The 25,972-nt window shown below is 49.6% G+C and overlaps 1 protein-coding gene across 1 annotated transcript in view; it reads right to left on the minus strand.

The window, feature by feature from the left end:
* spns2 (SPNS lysolipid transporter 2, sphingosine-1-phosphate) overlaps positions 1–25,972 on the minus strand; it is a 53,658-nt gene that overhangs the window by 26,185 nt on the left and 1,501 nt on the right. The window contains exon 2 of the mRNA XM_072713758.1: positions 8,504–8,569. Coding sequence (XP_072569859.1) covers positions 8,504–8,569 — 66 coding nt within the window. The remainder of the gene's footprint in view (positions 1–8,503; positions 8,570–25,972) is intronic.

A 25,972-nucleotide genomic window follows, 5' to 3' on the forward strand; every position in this document is an offset into this window, starting at 1 on the left:
GGGGTTATCATTCAAGTTATCAAAGCCGGGGACCGACGGCGAGCTCTTCTGTCACACCACAACCTCAGTGGCCACCTGTCATCGCAAGTTGTGACTACCAGATGTTTAACAAACTGGGTTAGACGGCGGCCGTCTGCTTATGATGTTGTAGGTGGTGTGTGCGTGCCTTCCGATGACAGGCTAACCTGGAAGATCTAAAGACGTCAGAAAATCAATGGAGCGATAAAAGGATCCTGAGCAGCATTCCAACTGACCGGTCTCAGGAATATGTTAGAACCAACGTGATTAGTCCAAACACGCATTAATCCGTAGCAGAATGCAGATTTGCATGATGCGTGTGGCCGACACTTAAATCTGAGTCCTGTCAACACATTTCCTGCGGGGCTTTTGTTTTTGATCCCTTGGCATTTTCAGTTTCACGGATGATTGTCTAAAACTTCTCTGGAATTTCTACTTCCTCTTTCTGCAACCAAATACATTTCCCATGAAACGGTGTCCCTATGTCCACATGCATTTGTCTCCCTACGAAAAGGACAACTTGGCCAAATTTAGCATATCGGCGTTTGATTAGCGGTACACCGCATGTGAACAGAGCCAGTGTTAAGCGTAACCGCGTGCTGTAACCTTTGGCCATCCTGCATGTTAGCAGGCCAAAAACACAAAGAGCTAGACAGCCAGAGAGCTTCATGCTCACTCTCACACAGATGCGGTTCCAGGGACTGCATGTGGCAATGACGTGGGCGAGCCTCAGGTCGCTGCTGTCCCACATTGATACGCCTCGCTAATTTCCCAGAAGCAAGAATTAGAAGGCCTGGAATTTTAGAAGCCATCTCCATTACTCATCCCCTGGTATGCAAGCACCTGGGAGGGCATGCTAATTCTTCTAACATGAAGTGGAGGCTTTGTTCGCGCTTTCCTGCCAGCACCCTGCGATGGACCAGCGCCCCAACGGCCCACTAATCCTTTCGCCGCATGCTCTGCGGGGTCTTACTGCAATCCTGACTGAACGATTGCTAAAATGGAGGCTCTTCTTGTACATAGAGGTGCTTTTTTTGCAAGACAATAAACCATTTGCATACGGCAATAAGTTGACTTCAGGAATCCATCTACTAGGCCTAGTCTCGGAACCCAAGCGATTTCTGATGGGCAAGTGAACCTTCAATCACCTTGAGAAGGAAACCTGCATGCAAATCCACAGGGACATGGTACCCCATTAGAGATGCCTTTAATAGGGGCTTTCAAGGGGTCTATCAGTGTATCGTGAACTCCGATTACTGCTCAGCCTTCTGACTGACCCATTCATCTAGTACTGACATGGGCTCTGAGGTACCACGCAGGCCGCCCCGATGAATAGCGGCCAAGGAGAGCACTTAACAGCAAATGCCAACGAGTCTATCAGCGAACAAAAGAACCTTTTCAAGCTTGCGACTCTGCCGGATGATCCTGGAAGGTCGTCCTGCGCTTCCATTTAACACCGTCAATGTGGCCCCTTTGTGCGGAGCTCTCCGGTAGGCTCGCGCTTCACCTGGTTGCCACGGAAACTAGCAGAGGAGAAAGAGCGGATGCAGCCAAAGGTGCAAAGCAGCCAATCCGCGATGTCCTGTTTCCTAAAAAGCCTTCGGGTTACTGGGCTGTGCTCTTACTCTTCTTACACCCCGCTGGGGAACCGCACAACAAGTCCCTTGTTCTCTGGCTAGTCTCTCGCTATTCGATTTATATCACCGGGCAGCTAAACCATCAGGATCAGAGCTAAGAGCCCCAAAATTTTACCGTCCGGAGAACCGTCTCTGGACTGCTAATAGGCGAACAACTAAAAACAAAAGCTTAGAACTTGATAGACTTGCTTCTACTTCATTACAGAAGCTGTTATACACTAAACTAGCCATAATATACCTGAGGTATGCACTTGGAGGTTCAGCTCTCCTCGATCAGCATGCTACTTCATTCATGCAAAGTGAACAACTTGAAACACTTGACTTTTTAGTAGAACGGCTTGGTAACAGTGTTTCCCTTCCCATCCAGAAAGGTGAGCAAGTGGTAAGATTTCAGGCCAGCGTGATTCACGGGGTCCCTTTGCACCAGAGTCAGCAGACTTTGTGTTCCTGGAAAAAAAACATGGTCCTTTCATTTCTGCTCCGGAAGGTATCATTTCTGCTTGTGAGGAGGGAGCATCCAGAGCAGGGAGACTTCAGTAGGAAATGATTCATGGGATCTGTTTTTCACTGGAAAATAGGATGGCCAGGAGGACAACGGGGAGAAGTGTTCTGGCGACACGTGGACAGGACCTCCTGGGACTGTCTGCTCTGTCAGGCAGAGGAATGCAGATGCCGATGCACCATGACGGCGGCGAGCGCTTCGATTACTGTCATCTGGGTCACACCTGTTAGCGGCGATCTGAGACCACCTTAATTGTGCTAATGTGATAAGCACGCCTCCGATGTAACCAACAAGGGCGTGTATGCAGCACCACAGCTGCGGGAAGCGGGTCCTGGGGTCCACCATACGCTCGGCGCCCACGTGTGGCAGCAGGTGGAGCCGCCTCTCTCACGGCTGCGAGCCAAAGCAATTAGACACTCACAGGAGGGGGGACTGCGTTGCCCCTTCATCCTGCCAGCATCGCCGAGAGGCAGGGGAAGGATTCTACCCCCCCTTCACGGATAGCCGGTTGAACTGGCCCATCCTGCCATTTGCACAGACGAGAGCTGGGCTCGGGGGACTGGGATAGTCTAAAATTAGCTGTAATAGGGGGAAGCAGAATGTTTTCCGTGTAGATTTTTTTAGCTGAAAAAAACAAAGAGGAGGGCAGTCCCTGTTTAGACACATGTCCTGGATGAGAAGCCGCTGACACAGAAAGGGCATAATGAGTCTGAAAAGGCTTCCAGGGCGTCCACGTGTCCCCGATGGCAAGAGAGCCGTGAACAGACCCAGCTCATGTCCCCGGGAGCTGCAGTCAAGGACATTTTTACTGTACAGAGAAAAAACAAAAATCTGCAAACAAGATATGTGGCAGCCTGACCCAAAGTATTCTGGGTATGAGATTTTTCACGTCGCGTGAAGTTGTTGCCACTTCTTTACCTCAAGCTCAAATGACCCAGAGAAACACCATTCCCTCTGGGAAAAGTGGCATGCAAATACAGCCAGGCTGGAGTGTTCTGTAAATAATACTCTTGTGTAGGGGCCATTATACCTCTTGGGGTGCCTGTCTCAGAAACATCCCACCGTCTTTGTTGTGACACCACAGGTGCTGGGTTACAGGACTCATGTCTGGCCACTGGGCGACGAAAGGGGCTCTTGGTCAGGCTCTTCACTCCGCCAAAAGCTCTGTGTTGTGATCAGAGGGGCCGGCCTCTCCCCAAGCCACTTCAGACATTCCTCTGCCGGTACCCCCTCGAGGAAAGGGCCAGGAACCCCCCCTGTTCTGTGCGATACCGCCGTGAAGGAAGCCGCAGCAGATGCTCCCGCCTGTCGTGGTGGTGTTCCTGCTTTGATAAACATTCTGCCGGGATCTCGCTGGGCCGTGGTTTTCACGACCACACATCTATCCTGCCTCTGCTTGGAGATGATCTGGAGAGCAAAACTGAGCTTGCCGGCTCTGCCTTTTCAGCACCTGGGGGCCTTGGCTGCCATTAACCCAGGCCCCCGACGCTGAGCTTTCATCACAGCGTTTATTGCAAGGGCCCTCTGAGTCCGGGGGGGCCAAACAGTCCCCAGGTGTTGAAAGCCAGGATAAGAGCACAGACCACGGGGCCCAGACAGGAGCAGGACCAAGACCTTTATAAAAAAACAGGTCTTCCTCAACTGTCCTAAGTGTATAAACTTTTACGTTTGTAGGTTCTTCTTCAAATGCAGATATATATACAGCCCCTTTATTTTAGAAAAATCTGAAACTCTCACATTTAATATAACCAAGAGAGCATGTTGTTATCACGATGGAAACAGAAGCATGTGAGATAAGTTTCCATTTCTGTGCTGCTAAACACAAAAGTGCCGTATGTGTCAGCATACCTACGAGCGGACAAGGAGTGTACACGCGGTCACCGTGGCGACGGCCTCTCACCAAAACGAACGGAAGCTGGGCCCTGAAAAGTCACTGTCACTTCCCAACAGCTAGGAGTCACTCACTGGCACAGAGGGTGATGCTGTGTGTAGAGGACATATACTCCTCATGAGAGGAAATGTACTTTTTCTCATTTAATGTTTTCCGTGTATGTGGGTTCGGCTTCCGTTTTAAAAACTGCAAAAATACCAGGGAACAAAATGCAAGCACGGCAGAAAAGAGGCACATGCTTACTGAATCCAGAAGTACTTACGAAGCTGAAAATGTTCACGTCTGAGTATTTATTAAAGAGGTTTAAGGGTTCAGGAACACTTCTGTCATTAGTCTGACAGACTACTTCCTTACCTCCTCTAAAACCTTTTGTAACGTGTGATTCCTTGCAGAATGTCACTAAATGGGGCCTTTTTTAAGAAGCTTAGTGATACTTTTAAGAAGTATCACTCAGCATCAAGAAGAACTGGGGCTCAGAAAGTGGCTAATGATGCTGATGATGATATATATATGTAAGGTTTGTGTTTCAGGCTGCGTTAATTAACACCTCACTGCACAGAAACTGTATTTTAATTGGCCTCGATGGTTGGATTATGTTGGCAGCCCGTTCCTGATGGAGAGAGACGGGAAGGCGGGGGTGTCTTAGAGGATGCTGGGGGGGTGAATAAGTAGCAGCTGCCCGCTTTGGGATGCGGCCAGCACAAAGATGGCGTCCCCGCCAAACACGCCATGAGGAGGTCCAATCAGGACGGCCACTTCAGGACATGACCGATCAGAGACGGGCATATAGGCACGACGCGTACGGCCAACAAAGGCCATCCGCTATTCATCCATTCCCAAGCTGCACTGAGCTCTAATCCTTGTTATACTTTGATATTTGATTTAACTGGCATCACAGCACTATAGAAATACATGGACTATATAAGCAAATTATATTGTCTGTTCGATATTTCCTTTGTATGATAACATTTTCTTGGTTTTAATGATATGATTTTAAAACAAACAAAGAAAAATTTTCTGCTTTCTTTAATATTCAAATGGAAGCAGGACTTCCGTATATGGCAGACTCCGTTTACCGTAACATGTCTTCTGTTTGTGTTCCCTGGCATTTCAGTGGGCGGTCTTCCAAATAATGTCGCATAATTTCCGGGAAGGTGCGGCCCGGCTACAGGGCCACCGGGCACTGGAAATAACGTCTGATTCTTCATGTCAGCCACATGGGTTTGTGAGAATATGCTGGGGTGGTGGGGGTTAAGCCCTTGGCTTTTAATCCATCCATTATGCTGCGCCTGTTACTCTCGTTACCTGCTCAGCTCGTCTGTGTGGCGCTCCTGCAGAGACTGGAAGCAGCGGGAAACCCAGGACTTCGATCCGCCGCCGCCACTCACGGTTCCGTTAAAACATAAATCCTACAGAGTCGGCTGTTTCTTTCCCGCTGGGTAGGAGGAATCTGGCTACAGGTGAGAGATGCGGGCCCGTATGTAATCCTGCAGACACTACGGTGAGGGGTGCAAGGGAGCTGCCGACAGCAGCATGTAGCGCCGAGGCGGGGGGGGGGGGGCCTTCTGAACACGACAGACACTGAAAATCCGTCACGGCGTGGGGGAACCGTAGTCAGGGCTTAAGCTGACACTGAAATCCAACCACTTCTGAACTAGGCCACGGAAAAGTGGGGCCCGACTCGGCAGAGAGTTCAAGCTCCGGTGACGCTGTCAGACCTCCGCTGTCGGGATTCTCTGAATTCCCTTGTAGCTCAGGAAACCCCAGAATGGGCTCGCGTGCACCACTGCCGGATGGGGACTCACATTTCAGACCCCGGTGGACAGACGCGGAGTAAGGGGGTGGGGCATACATGGCAGAGAGCCTACGGACTGCCTCCTCATCTCTATCAGGAGTAACTGCTGGCGCCCCCCCCCCCCAGTAGAAACGGTCAGAGGGAGATCAGCTCACACTTTCAGAAAGCCTCTGCCAGCTCTAGGGATCATGTGGACCCCTGAGGGCCCCCGGGAAAGTAACACGACCCCAGTAAGCCCCCCCACCCATTGTCTGCCCCCACCCATTGTCTGAATTTTTAATTCAGTGAGGCCCTCACATATATGAGAGATGGAAGCTATGAGTGATATGCCCTCAAGGCAGAAGCCCCCCCTTATCACCTAACTCAGCCTATGTCACATACATGTCACATACATGTCAGATAACATACATACTATCTCAGGTAAGATAAGATACCTTTATGGACACTGTATAAATACAATGAGATCATTTGGAGCAAGCCTGTAGACACCACTGGAAGCAAAGAAAACACCAGCACATCATTGTTATAAGGATATTACACAACAAAAGAGTGAAGAGCTCCGGGCCGCCATCTTGGTTCATATACTTCATAGTTGATAGTGTTATAGAGTCTAGCTAAGAGGATGTACTCCCAGTCTGACCATGATTCTGAATAGGTCTGGCTCAACCTTGACAGGTCAAAGCAGTCCTCTCTTCCTCCAAACCTTTTCCCATAATTCCCCTGGGTGGTGAACCTTGGGTTCACGGGCAACGGGGTGAAAATGGGCAGGATATCATTCTCGCCTTTAAAGGAAACGAGGGAGGCGTGAAAACCTTCGACTGTCTGCGGTCGACTGTCTCGTCTATATTGGCAGACCGAAAAGAAAAGAGCAGATCAGCACCCTGAGGCTGGGCTCCATGGGGCCCGGAACGGGAAGCTGAAGTCTCCCTATGTCCTGCACAGGCCATCGCTAAATGCACACCATGGCGCGAGCCCAGTGACGGCAGCCATAACACACCGAGGAAATTTACACCTGGGCGGCAGGAGTTGGGCCGCCGACCTCCAGGGAGACTGACGCCCGCGGTGAGGGGGGGAGGGGGTTGTGTCAGGCTGGTAGAGGAGCAATGACGTCTGAGTGAGACGAGAGAACAGACAAATGGGGAGGGCGCCTCATTCGGGGAAGGGCAGGGGGTCATGACCCACCTGAGGCATCACAGCCACCAGCCTCACACCTGCAGTGCTGCCGCGGATCCTGAGGTCAGGCGGGGGCTCGAGAACTTCCGGGCCGTCACCTGGTTCTGGAGCGAGGATTTTCTGGTATAATATGTTGGCCCGCAGGAAGCACCATCCCCAGCTTCCCAAATTCCTCCAGGAAGTGTGAGACAGGGTAGAGCTGGGGGCCACGGGTGCGACACATCTGACTGGAACAGGGGACGTCATGGGGCCATTTTAGTGTACAAGGGCACTGTGGTTCTGTGTGTGTGTGTGTGTGTGTGTCCTGTTGTGTTTTGAGTCACATTTACATAATTTGAGTTTCAGCGCATTAGGAGGTGAGTGGCCAACAAAAACATACATGTCCATCCATGCGCCATCTGTGACCGGTTATCCAGCAATGGATCTCGGTGAATATACAACATATGTAATAAATATGTATATACATAAGTTGTCACGCCTGCACATACAGAGTATACACTACACATACAGCTGAAAGGCGGTTTGCAGAGGTATGTCTAGGCTCCGCGCACGTCCTGTATGATGTCAGCTTTACCGCAGGATGGCGGGACCACGCCAAGGAATTTGCCTTGCAAACGAAGCAGGTCGCAGGTTTGCCTCAGTTACGGGCCAGGCGGTTAAACAGTGTTATGCCTCCTGCCTTGTGGGTCGAGTCCCCGGGCCGGGGTTTGTCCACATGAGGCCAAGGTCCATATGGGGACTCGCCACGGCCGCTTAAGGTCACTGCCGTCCTGTGCTGGCCGCTCAAAACGACCGTAAGCACATTTTCCCTTCTCTCTCTTTTTCATGCTTTTTTTTTTTACAAAAAAAGGGTCATTTTTCCTTGTTGTTGCACGGTCACAATTACTCACCGGGGACGAGAATAGGAAAGGTCAAAACAGGACGTGTGAAGTGAGTAACCCAGAGAAGGGCTGTACACGCACTGAAAATATCACCCCACGTGAGGTGTTACTCCCGCAGCCACTGGGGCGAGGACACGCCCCACCCCCGGCGCGGGACCTGAACACGCCCCTGAACCCACGTTTAATAAATACACACCTCAGGACTATCCAGCTGCACCATTTAGGATTAAAATAAACCCTGAATATTCTTAGTATCACGTTAGTGCTTATGAAGCGTGAACCTGACTAAGTGCATTATGTGAAAAGCCATTTTTAAGCTCTGTTGTGTAATTACCCAGACTGTAATTGTTACATAATGATTCGGGGAGCCACATGTGCATATTTATTACTGTTTTCATGTCCTGGTGCCGCCCAGGTCGGGCTGCATTGTGTGGGATTAGAGACACCCCCAGCCCCCCCTTGTCAGTGAGGTTTAAGAGGGCTGACGGTGAAGCTGGGTCCATCCCCATCCCACGCACCCTCTCTGTTAAAAAAAGAGTGACCCCCCGCCCTCTTTAAAGAGGGCCGAACAGTCCTGCCAGGGTAACGCTGCTGACGTGGCCTTACCTGTCTGGAGCAAGCCGGCCTCGCTGTCGGTGACGGTGAAATGCTTCTGGATGTCAAGGAGAACACCTGGTGGCAGGAAGGGGGACAGTGTCACTGATGGCGGCTTGTGACGTCACTAGGCCTGCTTATTATAGATCATGCAAATGCAATGGCTAATGCTACAGAAATTACCCAGTAAAATTGGATTACTATCTGCACTTCCAGTGGAAAGAGAGAAAACGGACAAAAAAATAACAGATTATGAAATAACAGTAAATGTAATTTCTTGGTGATTTTCTTCTGAAGACCGCAGGAATTCCCCGGGTCGTTTATTTAATTAAAGTTAAATCTACAGGATGTTTATGGCGGCCGTACCGCAGGCTGGCTCGGGCCTTGGCTAACAGCGCGAGACCCGGTGCGTCGGCCCGGCCGAGGGCAGAAAGCTGTCTCTGTCATGCACCCTGCCCCGCCCCTGGAGGGCGCCGCCTGAGCTCGCTCCCAAAATACAGCCTTAATTACACCTTGGGCCTCTGAGAGGAAGCGGGGAGCACCCGCTCACGAGGGCTGTATTTATACTCCACCGCGTAAATATGTGTGGGGAGGTGGCTGCTCGCCATGCTAACGGGGCGGTGAGCGGCTCAGCGGGCCCAGCCTCTGTGCCTATGATAGGAAGGTCATCCCTCAGCAGAATAGTCACATGGCCGTGGGCCCTTAAGTAGGGCCCTTAACCCCCAGCTCCAGGGGCACTGCATGCTGGCTGCACTGTGACCCCCCAAGCTTACTCACACCTGTATATGTGTCTGTGTCTCATGGAGAGCAGGATGGAGTAGGCAAAGAGAAGCATTCTAGTGTCCCTATGCTCATACTTCTGCCAATGTCAAATAAAAGATCATTTCGATGCTAGCTGATGCTAGCCCACATTCCACCTGTAAGGAAGGCAAAGCCATCGATCATGTTAACTGTTCCGAGGTGGGGAGGGGGGGGTCATTTGTATCAGTGAGCCTGTCTTTGGCCCAGTGGCGCCCTTGGTTCTAAAGGGATTATAAGGAGGGGCCGACAAAATAGCAACACGTCGTTACTTCCTGTGTCTTCCTAAAAAATGTTACTTCAAAATATGAAAGCGATAAACACAGTAATGAGATGTCACGGCGTATGAGGTAAATGCCGTTTTGGGGAGGGATCAGCTGTATTTCAGTATGTGACAGATGAGCAGGGTACAAACAGGCACCATGGTGCAGACAGCTATCATGACAGTCATCAGTAGCAGCACTTACAAATGGGATAGCCAGTGGGAAAGATTTGTTCACGCAGAAATGCATTGTGGGAAAAGGCCTCCGAGGCACTTCATAGGATGCCAATCAGTGAAATACCTGATGGCCTTTGCATCTCAGAGCCACAGGGGAGACCGGCTCGATTGTCAGACAGGAATTCCAGCCCTGAGCTCCCCCCCCCGTCCCGGATCTGGCCGACCTGCCTCATCCCCAGGTGCCTGCTGCCTTCCTCTCCCCACCCCGTCAGATCTGTCGCCCCAGGGGGTGAGGGGGTGGGGGCGGCTGCTCATCAGGCAGGTCTTTAACATAGATGTCATCATGGGTGCCTCCTGCACTGAGGGATTAGCCCCCATGTGACCCGCCCCAGGAGCGACCCCCAGGAGTATAGTGAAAGCGTGGAGATCGGTCACAGCGATCAGTGACAACTCTGCCCCCGCTCCACCCCAGGGGGGAGAGTTACGTTATCTTGTCTCGGCAAAATTCATCACAAATTACAAGCATGATTGCTCAGTTAATGCCCAGCAAACAACCTGTCTAATAAGCTGATTAATTAATAGTATCATTACAGGTCTTTTTTACCTGTGAAGTTACCATATGTAGCTCGATTTAACCAAAAGTTTATCAACACTAATTAAGCATCATTACTTCTGAATTATTTTTAATAACTACCGGTATTTTTATTATTTATCATTATCAAAGGGCTGGGGCGGGTGGCTAGCAATATCGCCTCTCACCTCTGGGACCGTGTGTGTGGAGTTTGCATGTTCTCCCCGTGTCATCGTGGGGTTTCCTCTGGGGACTCCGGGTTCCCCCCACAGTCCAAAAACATACTGAGGTTAATTGGAGTTACCAAATTGCCCATAGGTGTGCATGTCTGAGTAAAAGGTGTGTGAGTGTGCCCTGCGATAGGTTGGTGACCCATCCTGAGTTGTTCCTTGCCATGCGCTCATAGGCTCCAGACCCCCCGCAACCCTGAATAGGATAAGTGGTTACAAAAAAAGGATGGATGGATGGATCATTATCAAAGGTTTTTTCCAGTATGTTTTTTTCAGTAAGGTAAGTTTCAGGACAATCAGTATCGTCACATAAACGATGATGCCATCAGGCAATGACTTCACGGCTCGTTTGAGGTGCACACAAGTCCAGGCAGATCTCCCAAATGCGACGGTGAGAAATGCGACATGCGGGTGCATTCCAGAGCACCGCCACGCCCCAGGGCCCGCGCAGCCCATCAGGGCCAAACGAAACAATGAGAAGCTCGCTAAGCCTAAAGACGTTCCTGGGACAGAGTGCTTGCCGGGGTAGAGTGTGACCCCCAAGAAGGGTCTGGGGTCTGTCACTCGCAGTATGACACCAGGGGGGGTGAGTCATGCGTGTGGGATGCTGCCACATGCAGGCCTTCGTTGCTAAGGGTGTCAACTCTGCCTGCTCTTAGTGCCCCCGTACCAGGCCTGGGGAGAGTTATTATATCCGATCCGACCCCCACTAGGGGTTTAAGAAAATATCACTTTCTCAATATGTGTACTTGACCGTATTTGTGTTCTCGTGGTCCCATTTTTACATCATCTTCCACTGCAGAAAACCACTTCCAATACTAAGAACAGAAGTACAGAGGATGCTAAAAATCCCCTGATTTCGTTCTTGCCCCACCCCAAATATCAAGAACACATCGGTTGTATCCTCTCCAAATGAGAACAATCCCATGATTCATTGCATCTGCAGTTCATTCTTGGGAGGCAATCTAGCAAAACTGCTCTTGCCAAGACCACAAGTATGATCTTTGCATTCTTGGTATTGAGAAATACCCAACATAAACTGAGAACTGTTCACCAAGATGGCAGCCCAGAGCTCTCCAATGCCACTCTTTTGTTGTATATATCAATGATGTTCTACTGGTTTCTTTGCTTCCAGTGGCGTCTACAAGCCTGCTCCAAACAATATCTTTGTATTTGTACAATGACAGTAAAGGTATCTGAGATAGGAAGCAGCATAAGGGCACGCTGCTAGCGTTAGCATTAGCAAACCTAACTGACTAGTAACGTTATCGCCAATGGCTGAATCCTAAATAGTTAGACCAAAATAAACATTTTTACTTAGATTTTATGGCTATGATGGTGTGTTATTTGTACTATTCCTAAAATAAAGATTAAGAAAATCACGATATATCACACTGCTTACAGTATTTTAATATGCAGTGACCGTGTATTACGATATGCATGGTATCACCAGATTTTTGCCGATACTAACCTCACCCCTTACCACTGTTGGCCTTCAGGCATCCACCTGAGACCACCCCACCCAGATGGGAGATGGGAGATCACATGCCAAAAAGGGCACTAAGTGTGGGGGGACAGTAAGGGGGATCCAGCAGCCCCTCTCTGTGGCGTGACTGCATCGACTTAACCAGCTGGCGAGGCCCGGTGCCATGGACCATGAAGCTTGGCTGCCCCCCTACTAGGCGGAAGACCCCTGTGCCAGATGGCGCAGCGTCCCCCTGGCGGCTCGGCCACCTGCCCCCACCCACCCACAAGTGTGCTCACACACACACACACACACACACACACACACACACATACAGACACACAGACACACAGACACAGACACACATACACACAACTCAGGCAGAAGTGCTCAGGACATGTGTGTGCATGTAACCTCCACTCACTACTGCACTACTGTATCTTCGCCATTGTTGACAGAGTTACAATGGGGGGGGGGGGGTATGGGGGTGACAGCACAGCAGGAGCCCACAGTAAACTGCTGCCATTAAACAGGATGTTACATGTGTAAGGAGAGCCGATTGGATCACTCTGGATAATTCCAGATAATTCCAAGGCTGTCCCCCACAGTGGGATGATCCTCCATTCGACCCGATCGCCGGGCAGCCCAGGCTGATGCCGCAGGGGAGCTGGAAGCAGACAGAAACCCCACAGCAGCCATGTTTTCTATGTCAGTTGCGGTGTGTGACTGCCCCCCCCCCCCCCCCCCCCAAAGGATGGCATCTGCGTTTCCTTTCTTACTCATCCCTCCTCTCCCACCATTCTTCTCTTACATCCTCCTCCTTCCGTGTTTCTCTCTCTTCCTCACTCTCTCTCCCTCCCTCTGCATCCCTCCCTCTCTCCTCTCTCCTCCGTGTTCAGGCTGTCGTAGCATCACAGAGCTCGCATATTTCCTCTGTGCATTACCACACCGCTAACCCTAACCCGTCAAACCCGACCCCTGTCCAAGCCAGAGATCCTCACTGTCGTTCCAACGACCCATCTGGAGTATCCGGGACACGACGCAAACTGACAAACACCAGTTTAATTAAGGTCAAGTGAAATCTGTCCACACATAAAGGCTCATCACCTACAGGAGCTCAACAAACACTGTAACTCGCAGTTTGCTTTTCAAAATTAAGGCTTAGGCGACGCCTCACTGAAATGTCGCCAGAAATGGCCCTGTGACAAGCCCAGCCCGCCGCCTTAGTACAAGGTTAGGACAGGGGCTCCACTTCCTCTCACTGTGGGGGGCAAGGTGGGGCATTTTCCAAAAGGAAGTGCTAACAGACACAGGGGCTCCCATGCAGGACGCATTGCCCCCCCCCCTCGGCCCCTGGCAGAGGGCGGAGACGCCCTACGATAACAAAAGACAAGGCCCACGCTCGCCTGGTGGTTTGTCGGTGCCCCTGCAGTCACAGACACATCTGGAAAATTCACTCAAGCTTTGCACACAAAATGTAAAAATACAAGTTAGATGCAGATGCACACAAATAACAGATAAGGTAGCGATACGTTGCTAGCGGGACCCTCCCACTATAACCCTGGATGACTCAGTGTGAACAAAGCTGGCCCCCTATTACATTATCCCACACTGAGGCCTCCCACAAACAGGCCCTCCCCGGTAACCCTGGTCAGAGCCCGGTGCCCGGCAGCCGTGTCCTTGGGCTCTGAGAGGAACCCCTGTCTCTGAACCGCTCCCCGTCCAGGAAGCTTGTCCAGCCTCGGCAGTCGCTGAACTTTTCCGGGCGGCAGAATCGCACACCCTGCCAGTGCCTGGGCTGGATACTGCTCCGTTGGGTTTTTTTTAAGAGGGTGTCTGGCATGCTTCTATAGGGACAAGGGCTGTGGGCTGGGAATTACACTGAGAATAATATCCTTGGGCCGCGGAAAGTCCGAGGGAACCACAAGCCCGTCTTCTGTATGGGATAAGTTCAACCAAAAACGGCTCCTTGTAAAATGAGGATTAATTAGTCACACGTGGCCCCGTCGCACTATTTTCAGAGATAAATGAGCTTGGAAACACAAACAAAAATGGAAGCAAAAGCCCCCCCCCCAGGGCCCCCAAAGCCTTGATGGGTGGGTATCGGCCGGAGTGCATGAATACGGATTCCTGACCTCGAGAGAGCTGGCAATCCCCAAAATATTGGTTTAACCGGGATAAAAGGGAAACGTTAGATTCGGCCGGGGGGAGTATTAAGAGGAAGGGAGACTTACGGGGGAAAGTCAGCCTCAGGTCAGAAGTGCTGAGTCGAGCCAAAATCGTAGACATGTGGACTCGTGCAGCGCAGAGCCTCCGCTTGCCGCGGCTTCCTCCTTCCTGCTGCGTCCCCGGCACAGGAGCTAATTCTAATCCTTGGGATGCCGTTATGGGAGCGGTAAACCGCCTCGTGCTGACGCAGGAAAACGGCAGAGCGCCGTCGCTGAGAAGCCCCCCCCCCAACCCCCCATACTATGTCAGCCGCGAAAAAAGGAAAGTCCAGAGGCCGTGGGCCCCAGATTGCCGTTTCCCAGCAGGCCTTGCATGGGGGGGGAGGGGGGAGCCTTACCGCAGACTGGCCACAGGAATGCGTGACTGTGTGACGGGATCCCGACCAGAGCTGAGCCGTTCCCGGGAGCGCTGTGGCCTCCCCTTACGTGGGGAAATCTTTCCCATTCCGCTCTCGACCCTGCAGATTTCCTACGCTTGACTGTGCCAAGCCCAATGCACCATAAACCTACCGTGTTTTTTGGTTCGTTGCTACACTCCTTTCCAAACAGGGGCTCACATCTATATTCTAGACACTCAGGACCAGCATGGGAGGGGAAGACGAGCCCCTGCACAGGCACCCGGCCCGCTGTGGGACACAGTGGAGCTGATTCGGCCACATTACATGCCGTGGGATTGCTGTTATTGCATGGATCTTTCCTTCAGTTAGGTTTCATGCCATCCTCCCTCTCATGTATTCAGTATAATGGTATTCACCAAAATTTGCTGAGGCCAGTGTTACCAGCTGATCTTTTTCCATTCATTCCAATCACTTGTCGTCCATCACAGAGTTACCACCTGACCACAGAAAATGTGACAGAAGGCCTCCAGGAACCAAGAGATCTTTGAAGCGGATAGTTCAGATTTATAGCCTCCCTATTGGACAACCGGAAATAATCAATAGTGCATTTTTACCGCAGAAGCTTCTGTCCAATGCATGACTTAGTGGGAGAGGAAAAGAGAGAGAGAATGAGAGCTGGGACAGAAGATGCTGCATGACAACGGGTGCCATACAAGAGTGGCATTTAAAGACTAATGAAGCTTTAAGACAGTGCAGCCATCTTGACTTGAGTGGATTTTCCAAAGAAGGGCTTCGTTCCCTGATACTGGAAGCGTATGCATGACTGAAGAGAGCAATCGCCCCCACCCCCACCCAGAGCCAACCCCTTAATGGCAGCCTGCACCCTCCTCCCTCCCAGCCTCCCTGTCAAACACAGCACTCGCATCTGTCCTGATTCCTATCTGGACCGCTCCAGAAATTAAGGTACACATCCAGTTTGGATTCCACCACCAGTAGTCAGTTAACATGGGCAATGGGCAGGGTGTGTGTGTGTTGGGGGGGGGGGGCGTGTCTCACATCGAGGCCAACCTCATAGGTGGCATTTTCTTTGTAAGAGGCTTGCTGTCACATAACAGTGTAACCGGCATAGCATTCGGCTGTCATGTTACCATGCCCCCCCCGTACCACCCCCATCCCAGCTTCTTATGGGATTCTGCAGGTTCTCCACATTAAAAAGTGTCCGGAGGAATATTTTGGAAATACCTACAACACGAGCGGGATTTCCAATAGGCCTCTTGATATTTGCTCGAACCCGGGGCCGCTGCAGTCGATATCGTATGAGAGTCATGTCACCTGCTAATTATCTTATGGCTTAGATGATGTCTGTAAATCCAGAGCTGTCAGGCTGTTCCCCTTAAATGCATAATCCAGCGCTCGTTCACCTGCCTGCTCGTTAAAGATCAATGCGCGGCGCCTAACCTGCCGGTGCTGTGAGGCCTCGAGTGTCGTGGGATTAAAACAAAAAATGTGCTTTGAATACATGTCCGTCAAGTTCGACCCCAAGCTTCTCCGCTAGTTTGTTTTGCCTTAACGGCATGTCCCAGCCGCGGCTCAGACTGGGCGTGGGGAGACAAGCCTCGTTCTCTGGCTTTTCTACCTCCGCATGCCACAGCTGCCTGTTCTAGGAGGTTCCGTACGCGGCGAGTTTCTGTCAAGCCGGGGAAACCTCTCTCTGTCTCACCTACACAGCCATCGCCGTGGAAACGTTCAGAAGTCCGTTCCTCACGACACAGGCCCTACCTCCCACCCAGAGTGTTCCCGAGGGTCTCAAACAGCCTGTGACGCGAGAGGAAATTAGCTTAAAGTGGCTTTTTGGGGCGACCGCCTGCAAAGCGCCTGGTGGACATGGGGGTCTGGGAAAGAATCGGAGGAATGCATACGTCCGAGTGTATGACTCTGAGGAATTCCACAGTAACACCTGACTCTTAATCGCCACACAAACGCAATAGCAGATGTAACGAGGAAAGCTGTCATTTAGCTGCTCCTTTCATAAACAAAACAGAGCAACACAAAGGTCGGGCCCCAGCTTGGAATGGCAAGAATTCCTTCTCAGGGTTGTTTCCCTCTCAAAGGCGCTAAAGAATAGATTTTGTTTTCTTTTATCTGACCGGCTGATTGAATCTCATAAGCATCTTACACTCCCCTCCAAGGAACAGCTACGGCATTTAAGCAGGAATTATAAATCATCGCTGCTTTTTCTAATGCGCATATGTAATGTTGACAGTATGATGTACTGTTTGTTTTCCTTAAAAAAATGCACTCTGTTGTTATTATTACTTTTATTTTATTTGACTGGGACAGGAGGTATGAGCATGAATTTTAAATCTGACATAACATTTGATTTCCAAAGATCAGTTTGGAAAACAGGCAGAGTTCGGCACATGCAAGTTTGTTCATGCACCCTGGAGGCAGAGAGTGGCTCAGCGGGCTAAGTGTCTGTGATCAGAAGGTTGCTGGTTTGAGCCCTGGCCTCAACCGAACAGTTATGTATCTGTGGGTCTAAAAGCAAAGCCCTTAACCCCCAGCTCCAGGGGCAGCATACACCCCCCCCCCCCAAGCTATGAAGAGCAAGATGGGGTAGGCAAAGACACAAATTCCGATGTACTTGTGCAGTAAAGGATTTTACTCATGGGGCCAATTTTTGTTGCCTGTGTGTCACAGGGACAGCCAGTCGTGACAAAGTCTTTTTTGTAGCCGTAAATGAAAAGAATGGAACATGAAAGGAAAACGTTTTGTTTGTTATCAGTCGTCATCTGATTTTCAGGTATGGTGGTTTGTTTTAGGGATCAATCATCCATCGAATTCCTTCTTATACAGTACATCATAACAGATGACAGTCAAAAGCTGCTTCAAGTCCAGCTGTACCTTGTATATGTGCCTAAGAATGTACATTCAACTCGCTCAGATGGATCACAAATAAAAACATTACATCATTTGGTGGGGGGTCAGTGACCTCATTTACTGAGCTTGTGCTGCGTCCCCATGGTAACAGGGAATCCAGAAGAAAGAATATACAGGTGTCTCTCAAAGTAAGAGTCTTTCACTTATGAATTTTCATGTATACAAGGGCAATTATTTTACCCTTTATCACGGCTCTTCAAATCTGGCCCTTGGTTCCGAATCCAGGCCCTGTTTTCAGTTCTCCCAGGTAATTAGTTTAATAATTACTTATTCTGATTGGTCAGAGGCTTCCCACCCGGCCCGCAGGTAAAGGAAGGCTGGAAAACCAGCAGTGCTCGGACCTGGAGGACCGTGGTGTAAATAGCCCCACCCTATACCAAGTTAGGAGTAAATATGAAGCAGATCTTCACACAAGCTAAGATTTGAAGAGCTGTCAAATTTTCCCCCAGTACTCCACCTGTTCTTGGCTAAATTCCAACCTTCATTTCAGTCATACTTGGTAAATCTTCTGCGTGATCTCAATGTTCTCCTCTCAACATATCTAGTGCATTAAAAAATTCCCATTGAAGTTGATGCCAACCACGTGCCTTACTCACGCGATTTCTCCTTACAGGCTAATTTTCCAGGACGCGTTTGGCTCGTAAGTTGAAGCATTACCTGCATCAAATTTGATTATTATTGTTTTGTTAGGTACGTGATTGAATCGGTTTGGCCACCGATCCCACTAACCGAGGTCTTACTGGAGATAAACAGCTTACGTAACCAAGTCGTAGTTTACTTGCACTATCTCTTCTGGAGGGAGCAAAGACAGGTTCATCAAAAAAGCTTGATAAGTGATATATTATTCTCCTGATAACACTCCTCCTCTGATTATATCTGGATTTCCCTTGAAAAGAAAACTGTTGCTACGTGTTAAAAGGTAACTTATCATCGTGTGTGCTGGCTGCTGTCAATCACGGCCTTAACGTCAGAAAAGTCCACTTGTTATTTTAAGGACCTTCACAGTTGAGTCTAATTTGTCTCTCTCACCATGGAAGTGCTCACTGCTGATAGAGGAAGTGAGGGAGCAGATTTGGTGAACTGTTTTTCTGAGCCACATCATATTAGCTATGGTTCTGGTTCCCTTTGGGTTCAGACAAGCTACAATGTTTATGCTCACAACACCCACACTGGGTTTCGAAGCTTAATTTTTCCCACAGCTAGTGGGAACGCTTCTCTAATTAATGTGACGAGAGCCCATCTTCAGCATTCGCATGCTGAAATGTGCACGTCGCTTGTGGAATCCTTGTTCCCACACGGACCATTTCGATTTAGATGACGCATCTTTCTCCAACTGTGTGTCAGCAGTCTGCAGTCAACACAGTCTGTAGTTTTATGGATCTGCTCATACATATGGCTGGACCTTCTCCTGCGTTTGTTCAGAGGGAGGAACCAAGTGAAAGTACTGAATGCACTGAATGTGGTCTCTAGTCCATATGACCAAATATGAATCTTGACCTCAGATTTGTTTGCTTCTTGCTGTTGGTTCATCGTCACCAAGGGCAGAGGAGCATAGCTGCATGCCTACGTTCTGCAGTGCTGCACTGGATGAGGACTGGAGCAAAGCAAACTGAGCACTGGCACTCAGACACTCAAGAGACACCATAGAACCATGCGGAAATGAGCCCCGGTCCTGCTTAGGAGCGAATGGGCAGCAGGTCCTCGGCAGTCTAAAGTCACTAAGCCCTCTGAACGGTTCTTTCCCTTAACCCATCTTTTTCTTTCAGTTCAGTTTCTCAGCAGGCTGGTGGAACCACCGCTGCAGAGGTAAACAGGATAATCCGGTAAATTCTGAGAGGGCTGTCAACCACAAGAGATGACATTGGCATTGACGGCGGGCGCCTTGAGCTAAAAACCCAAATGCTCCTAGCAGGACCTGCGGAGGTCTGCAGGCAGCCTGAAGTGGGCTTTTCAATAGTGATGTGTTAAGCTGAGTAGGGAACGACTTTGAAGATCGGGTGAGACTGGAGGAGATTCTTCCAGTGGATGCCATCTCCCTGGACATTTGTTCCTGGGGAGCACCTTCACCAGGACTCATCTCCCAGAGGGAAGGAGGATATGGGCTGGTCCACCAAAGCCCGCTGCTGCTGCTCCCGTTACCGAAACACAGCCTCTACAACCCAACTGGCCTCAACTCTGGAGGCCTGAGGACTTGGAGCTGCACCTCTCTTGGTGCCCATGATACAAAGGCTATTTATAAAAGAACCCGAATACAGAAACAGAATAGACTCGCGAATCCCCTCTGTGTGAACTGTGTCTGGTTGCAATGTTGGTCCACAAGAACTTACACAGCAGGATCAAACACGCTCGCTTTTATGTATCCACAACCCATGTTTGCCCAGCATCAGCAGAAACTGCGGGCTCTTCCAGTGACAGGCACGTTAAAATAAACACAGTGAGCAGCACCCGGGTCACATTACACACAAGCGCCGTTTTGGGACGGTGAGGTATTTCAGATTTTTTTTAACTGCCCCCTGTCTTTTCAAAAGTGGGACAAAATGCCCGTTTCCAAATCTGACGACTCCCTCACTCCCTCCCCCACCCACACGCCACCCCTTAAAATACGGGGCAAAAATACCCACGCTAAGCCCTTGTGATTCTGGCTTCATGGTCGCGGAGGACGTGCATAAGGAGATGGCGTGGATTTATGATCGGAGCCCCGCCAACATGAGACAAACAAGCCAGTTACCGCGACGTCGGGGGTTTGCAGAGTCACTCCCACCACGGTGTCAAACACAAGCGCGATGAGCCCGACTCGCAGGGGCTGGGGTCCAGCAGCAGCGGTTGTCAAGGAAATACTGCGGCTAACGGAATAATTGCTGGTGAGACCACATGAAAGACATTTCGGGGAGGGTAGAGGTACCGTGTAATTCCAACGGCTCCTATTACAGGGGACAATCAGCAGCACGTTCTAAAAAAGTGCGGCCTGATTCGAGTCCTGGCAGAGGGAGAGGCATAGCAGTGGAAAGTCGTCTATAGAATTTGCCGGAGAAATGTATCAATAAATGAAGGCAAACAACGACCCTAACCACAAACTGGTAAAAAAGGGGGGGGCAGGGTGAAAAGAAAACTGAAAAACTCAAAGGAAATTTCCATTTTTAAACTACGGGAACAAAAATATTATAGTTACACTACAATAGCATTATAGGGCTGGGAAGTGAATTCCCTCTCGCCAACCACAAAACGAGGTGGGCAGCTTCCTTAACACACGGAAAAGAGAGCTAAATGAAATTAAAGCTCTTAAAGCAAGAGAAAAAAGTAACACTTGAGACCAGGCGGCCCTATAAAATGAACTGCAGGGCCTTCTTTCCATCAATTAAAAGCTTTTGTTGATGTTCTGCAGCCTTTAATATGAGCATAATAAAAAAAACAGACCGTAAAGTGACTTAAGTCGGCCTTTCGCTTTAATTTGGTAGGCGGCTGCCAATTTGTACAGGCTCGGTGTGGGAAGCAGTTTGACGCGCGACGGGTCTGATTACTCTGCTCCGCTGTCTTGTGCAAGTGAATTCTGCGAGAGACTGATTATTACAAGTACCCTCTTTTGGCTACAACCCATAGTGGGGTAGAAAAGGACGATCATTTATAACTTCCATATTGGTTGAGGACAATGGCCTGTGGGGGGATGGGATCTGAGCTAAGAGAGGGGTCAGGGTCGAGGGCAGAGGCGCAGAGTGGGACAAAGGCAGGATCAACCAGCCACATCTGCTGGGACAGGAGCCATAAAGCCCTGAAATGATTAAGGCTCCCACCAACAGTGTTAAAGGACTGCGCTATCTGTGCTGTACTGTGGTGGTGGGGGTGGTTTATTTAACACTGCAGTTTCACTGTAGTCATTTTTAAGAGCATGATGTTCAGCTTGATGCCACGTCAGGGGGGTGGTCCCGCAGTTTAGAACTTGATCATCAGAAGGTTCCTGGTTTGAATCCTGGGGCCAACAGACTGTGCTTAGGTCCCTGAGCATAACCCTTAATCCCCAGCTCCAAGGGCACTGTACACTGGCTGACCCTGTGCTGTTCTTAGGTCCCTGAGCATAACCCTTAATCCCCAGTTCCAAGGGCACTGCACACTGGCTGACCCTGTGCTGTAGCACCCCCTCCCCCAACACACAAGCTTGTACTCACCTGTATATGTGTCTTATTGAGAGGGAGACATGGGGTACATAAAAAGACAATTTCACATGGGGGTTAATAAAGTATCACCATTGTATTCCATGCCCACCCCCCCAGAAGTCCTGACATGACATTCCTTAGTAGTATGTCTGCTTAACCCTCCAGTGATTCCTCTCCACTCCTTGCTAAAAGCCCCAAATCCCCAAGGTAACCCCCAAAAACCTTAAATACAAGCTAATGTACAGCCACCCCAGAGAGGATGCTATTAAATCCGGATTACATTTTGCATGCAATCACAATGTGCATGCATGTAATCCAGCCACCAAAGATGGGATTTAATACGACTCAAATCTGCAGTAACAAAATCCATCGAATCATTAAAGAGCTCCCCTCACTGCCATCTTAGGCCTAATCCCAACATTAGCATAAGCTCCACGTAAGTATGCCTGTCTGTGGGTAGAATTGAGACAATCTAGGCAATCGCGATTGTAAAAAGCACGGCCCGTTATCTGCTGGGATGCGTCAGCACGGGATGCTGGTTGGGGGAGCTGCACCTGATGCACCAGGTAGCACAACTGCATGCGGCTTTGCTGCAGTTAGCTTTTCATTAATGAAATTACAGTAAGATGTGTTAACTGCAGTTAAAATCAAACCTAGGCCCATCTCCTGGTCTCCTAGCTTCAGGTGGATTCCTCAGTTATGTGGGAGACACATTCTGCACCCAGACTGCCAAAGAGTCTAAAGGTCACAGTCTGAATCGTCGAGGGTAATTATTTCCTGTCTATGTGAGCTCAGTATCCTGAACGTGCCATTTTTTCCCCCCAAATCCCGTCCCATGTCGCTTCCACGCCGGACACACGCACACATGAAGAGCTTTACGATCGACCGGCATCTGAGTTACGACACAGCGGGACCAAAGCTGTCCGTCGGCACGGCCTCCTCCTCGCATACCAGGAACCTCGGCGTGCCTCACACAGTGCAGTCTCCTGCCCTGAAGTCCTAACTTCACGTCACCAAAAACAAAAAAACAGCTTCCTTCCCACAATTTCTATTTACAAAGAAGTGGAGCGGAGCTAGAATCAGAAAGTACAACTGCACCGTCTTCCCCAGCGTGGAATGGAGGCTCTCAGCTAAGCACAGCCTGAAATTACAGTACATTAAGGGGGGGGGGGATACTGAAAACTTATTTTCCCTTTCTGTTTGGTATTTTGGCTACACTGTTCAAACCATTTGACATATTTTGCAGACACTTTTGTCCAAAGCTACATACAAGTGTAGCAAATAGCACATAACAAACACACATGCTGTGAAAGAGTCGACTAGGCTTAAGTGCAGCTAGGCTGAGCTGCCAATGAATGCCCAGGGACGGGTGCAGCTAGGCTGAGCTGCCAGTGAATGCCCAGGGATGGGTGCAGCTAGGCTGAGCTGCCAGTGAATGCCCAGGGACGGGTGCAGCTAGGCTGAGCTGCCAGTGAATGCCCAGGGACGGGTGCAGCTAGGCTGAGCTGCCAGTGAATGCCCCGGGATGGGTGCAGCTAGGCTGAGCTGCCAGTGAATGCCCAGGGACGGGTGCAGCTAGGCTGAGCTGCCAGTGAATGCCCAGGGACGGGTGCAGCTAGGCTGAGCTGCCAGTGAATGCCCAGGGACGGGTGCAGCTAGGGTGAGCTGCCAGTGAATGCCCCGGGACGGGTGCAGCTAGGCTGAGCTGCCAGTGAATGCCCAGGGACGGGTGCAGCTAGGCTGAGCTGCCAGTGAATGCCCCGGGACGGGTGCAGCTAGGCTGAGCTGCCAGTGAAATCCCCAAGGACCAGAAGTGCAACATGACAAGATTCATGTAATGTAAAGAGGGATCGGTGTAATACCGGACAATTATCAATTTCTAGCTAGCAAAATGAGTCAAATGATTATTTTGGTGGTTAGGAAGGTGTAAATGGCTGCAAAAGGCACCAATACAGGATTACAGTCTGGCTTTTTCCGTCAGTACGATGATTAAGCTGCCTCTTTAGTAACCAGCCAAACGTGTGATGGTGTGAGATCTGTGGCAGGCCCTGATTCCATGCTAATTCTGCTGGGGAGATACAGATGAAGTCCGTTAGTAGAACTGTGTGGGAAAAAAACAGCCCAGCACCATGTGGGCTGTCCTCACGGAGGGTTCCAGGCTGCCAAATGCAAGCGGGGGGGCGCGGCTGCAGCTCCCTGATAAGCCCCTCACAAGCCCCAGAGATGGAACTGCAGCCAGGTGAGGGTTGCGTGGGCCTCCCACATGGCCACTAGGGGCCAGGAGAGCTCCAGGAGGGTGGCTCACTGAAGGAGGCATTACATTACATTACATCCACTAGCCCTACACAGCCTGGATCAGCCGGCTCGATCTTTCCCACAAAAGAAAATCCATTTTATAAGGGAGATGGGTTGTTAGGCAACACAATGGCAGGGGTTTCCCACAAACCAGCTTCCAGCTCACTGCAAACGCGCAAGTCGTTACTGATTGGCCAGCCGGCCATGGCTCCGCATCCAACAGGAATGCTGGCTCCACTGCGGCGGGACACGGAGGCCGGGACTGAGGGACGCCCGTTACTGATGCGCCGTTGCACAGCACGGACTCGCAGGCTTGCATTATGCATGCGCGTGTCAGCGGGGATCCTACTAGCCACAGGCTCCCCGTGAGAGCCCCCCACCCCCCACTGTGGGCTTCCTCTCACCGCTGGGCTTTCTGCACCTAGTAAAACGCCTCGACACACCTGGTTGGGAGATTGTGCAGAAATGCAGTCATGGGCTGTTTTCCAGGCTAAAGCAAGGGCGACCGCGGTTCATTGACATCAACTGATGAAGTAAAATTAGGATCGCGCCCTTCTTCCTATCGATGTGGAATCCTTTCAATCAAACAACACAGATACAATAAACACATCAGCGTAGTGGTAGAGCATCTAAAAAGAGGTATTACGACAGGCTGAAACACACCACTGTGTCTATCTTTGTAACTGTAACCCGACACTCTCCCGGCTCCGCATGTTTAATTCACTCTCGCACTCCACAAATATCTTTTCTACCGTTTTAAACTGCTACTCAGCTGTCTGCCGCATTTTTGCATTTTTGATTTCCAGACGGTTCAAAAAAAGATGAGAGCCACAAAAAAAAATCTTTATTATTATTAGTCTTAAAATCTTAATTATTAGTGCAGGCAAACCAAGACATTTGCGCTGTCGGTGTGTTTGCGTTTAAAGGTAATGGAAATACAAGAAAATCGCTCCGCAATCATGGGCAGCGTTTAAAACACTTCACTGCAGCGGAGTCCCCGCAGCGCGTGTATGGCGCGTGCCGGCGCGCGAGACAAAAACCTGCGGCAGTGCACTGGGCTTCACTCAGTCCACGTGAAATGCGTACTAAGTATTCTACCTTAGAATACCCTGGTATAGATGACCACCCTACCCAATGCGTATAATACTTTATTGACCCTATTATACACAACCACCCTACTCAATATGCACTAAGTACCATACCATATTTTACCTCTTATACACCATACCTTATGCGTACTCAGTATCATACCTTATTACCCCTATTATACACAACCATCCTACCCAAAGCTTACTGTTTTCCACCTAACAACATCACAGATATCATATAAGTGTACATTTAGACAACCAGCCTACCACAAAAATGCCACCTTGACAAGTATAAAAATCTAAAAATTAGTTTTTGATGCAATTCGTCAATTGATGACCGTTACCATAAAAAATGTTTAACTGCATTTGAGAAACTTGAATATAATAAATAGGCCTAATCTGTAATATATATATATATATATATATATATATATATATATATATATATATATATATATATATATATATATATATATATATTAACGCGGAGTCACCACCCGCACTAATTTACAAAGTGTATAACGCCTCTGTCTCTGTAAAGATCAAATAACTTTTCACTGAACTGATGGTTAACAGTAGTCTAGTTTCTATGGAAACGGAGCCGTCCGAGCAGATATCACTGCAGATGAACTGCTTCAGGTGGGCGATTTTTCTCACTGGCGGTGTACCTTCAAAATTCATGAATATGCGAGTACTGAAAAAATATCATACCAATTATTAAGTGTAAACTTTGCACAGAGCCACGGAAATGTGGGTAGAGGGAAATATCTCGTTTTCATTTACTTTTGAGAACAGCTCATGCTATTTCTTTTAGGTCAATGTAGTCTTTGTTTACTGGTGAAGTATTTCCAGTTAATTATTTCTTTTGCACCTGTCATACGGACCTCAGACTGTCCCAGTGGAAGAGCTTGCAGAGACTAGTTTAACAGTGTCGCTCTGTA

This window comes from Paramormyrops kingsleyae, chromosome 6 (assembly GCF_048594095.1).
Source record: "Paramormyrops kingsleyae isolate MSU_618 chromosome 6, PKINGS_0.4, whole genome shotgun sequence".
Taxonomy (NCBI): domain Eukaryota; kingdom Metazoa; phylum Chordata; class Actinopteri; order Osteoglossiformes; family Mormyridae; genus Paramormyrops; species Paramormyrops kingsleyae.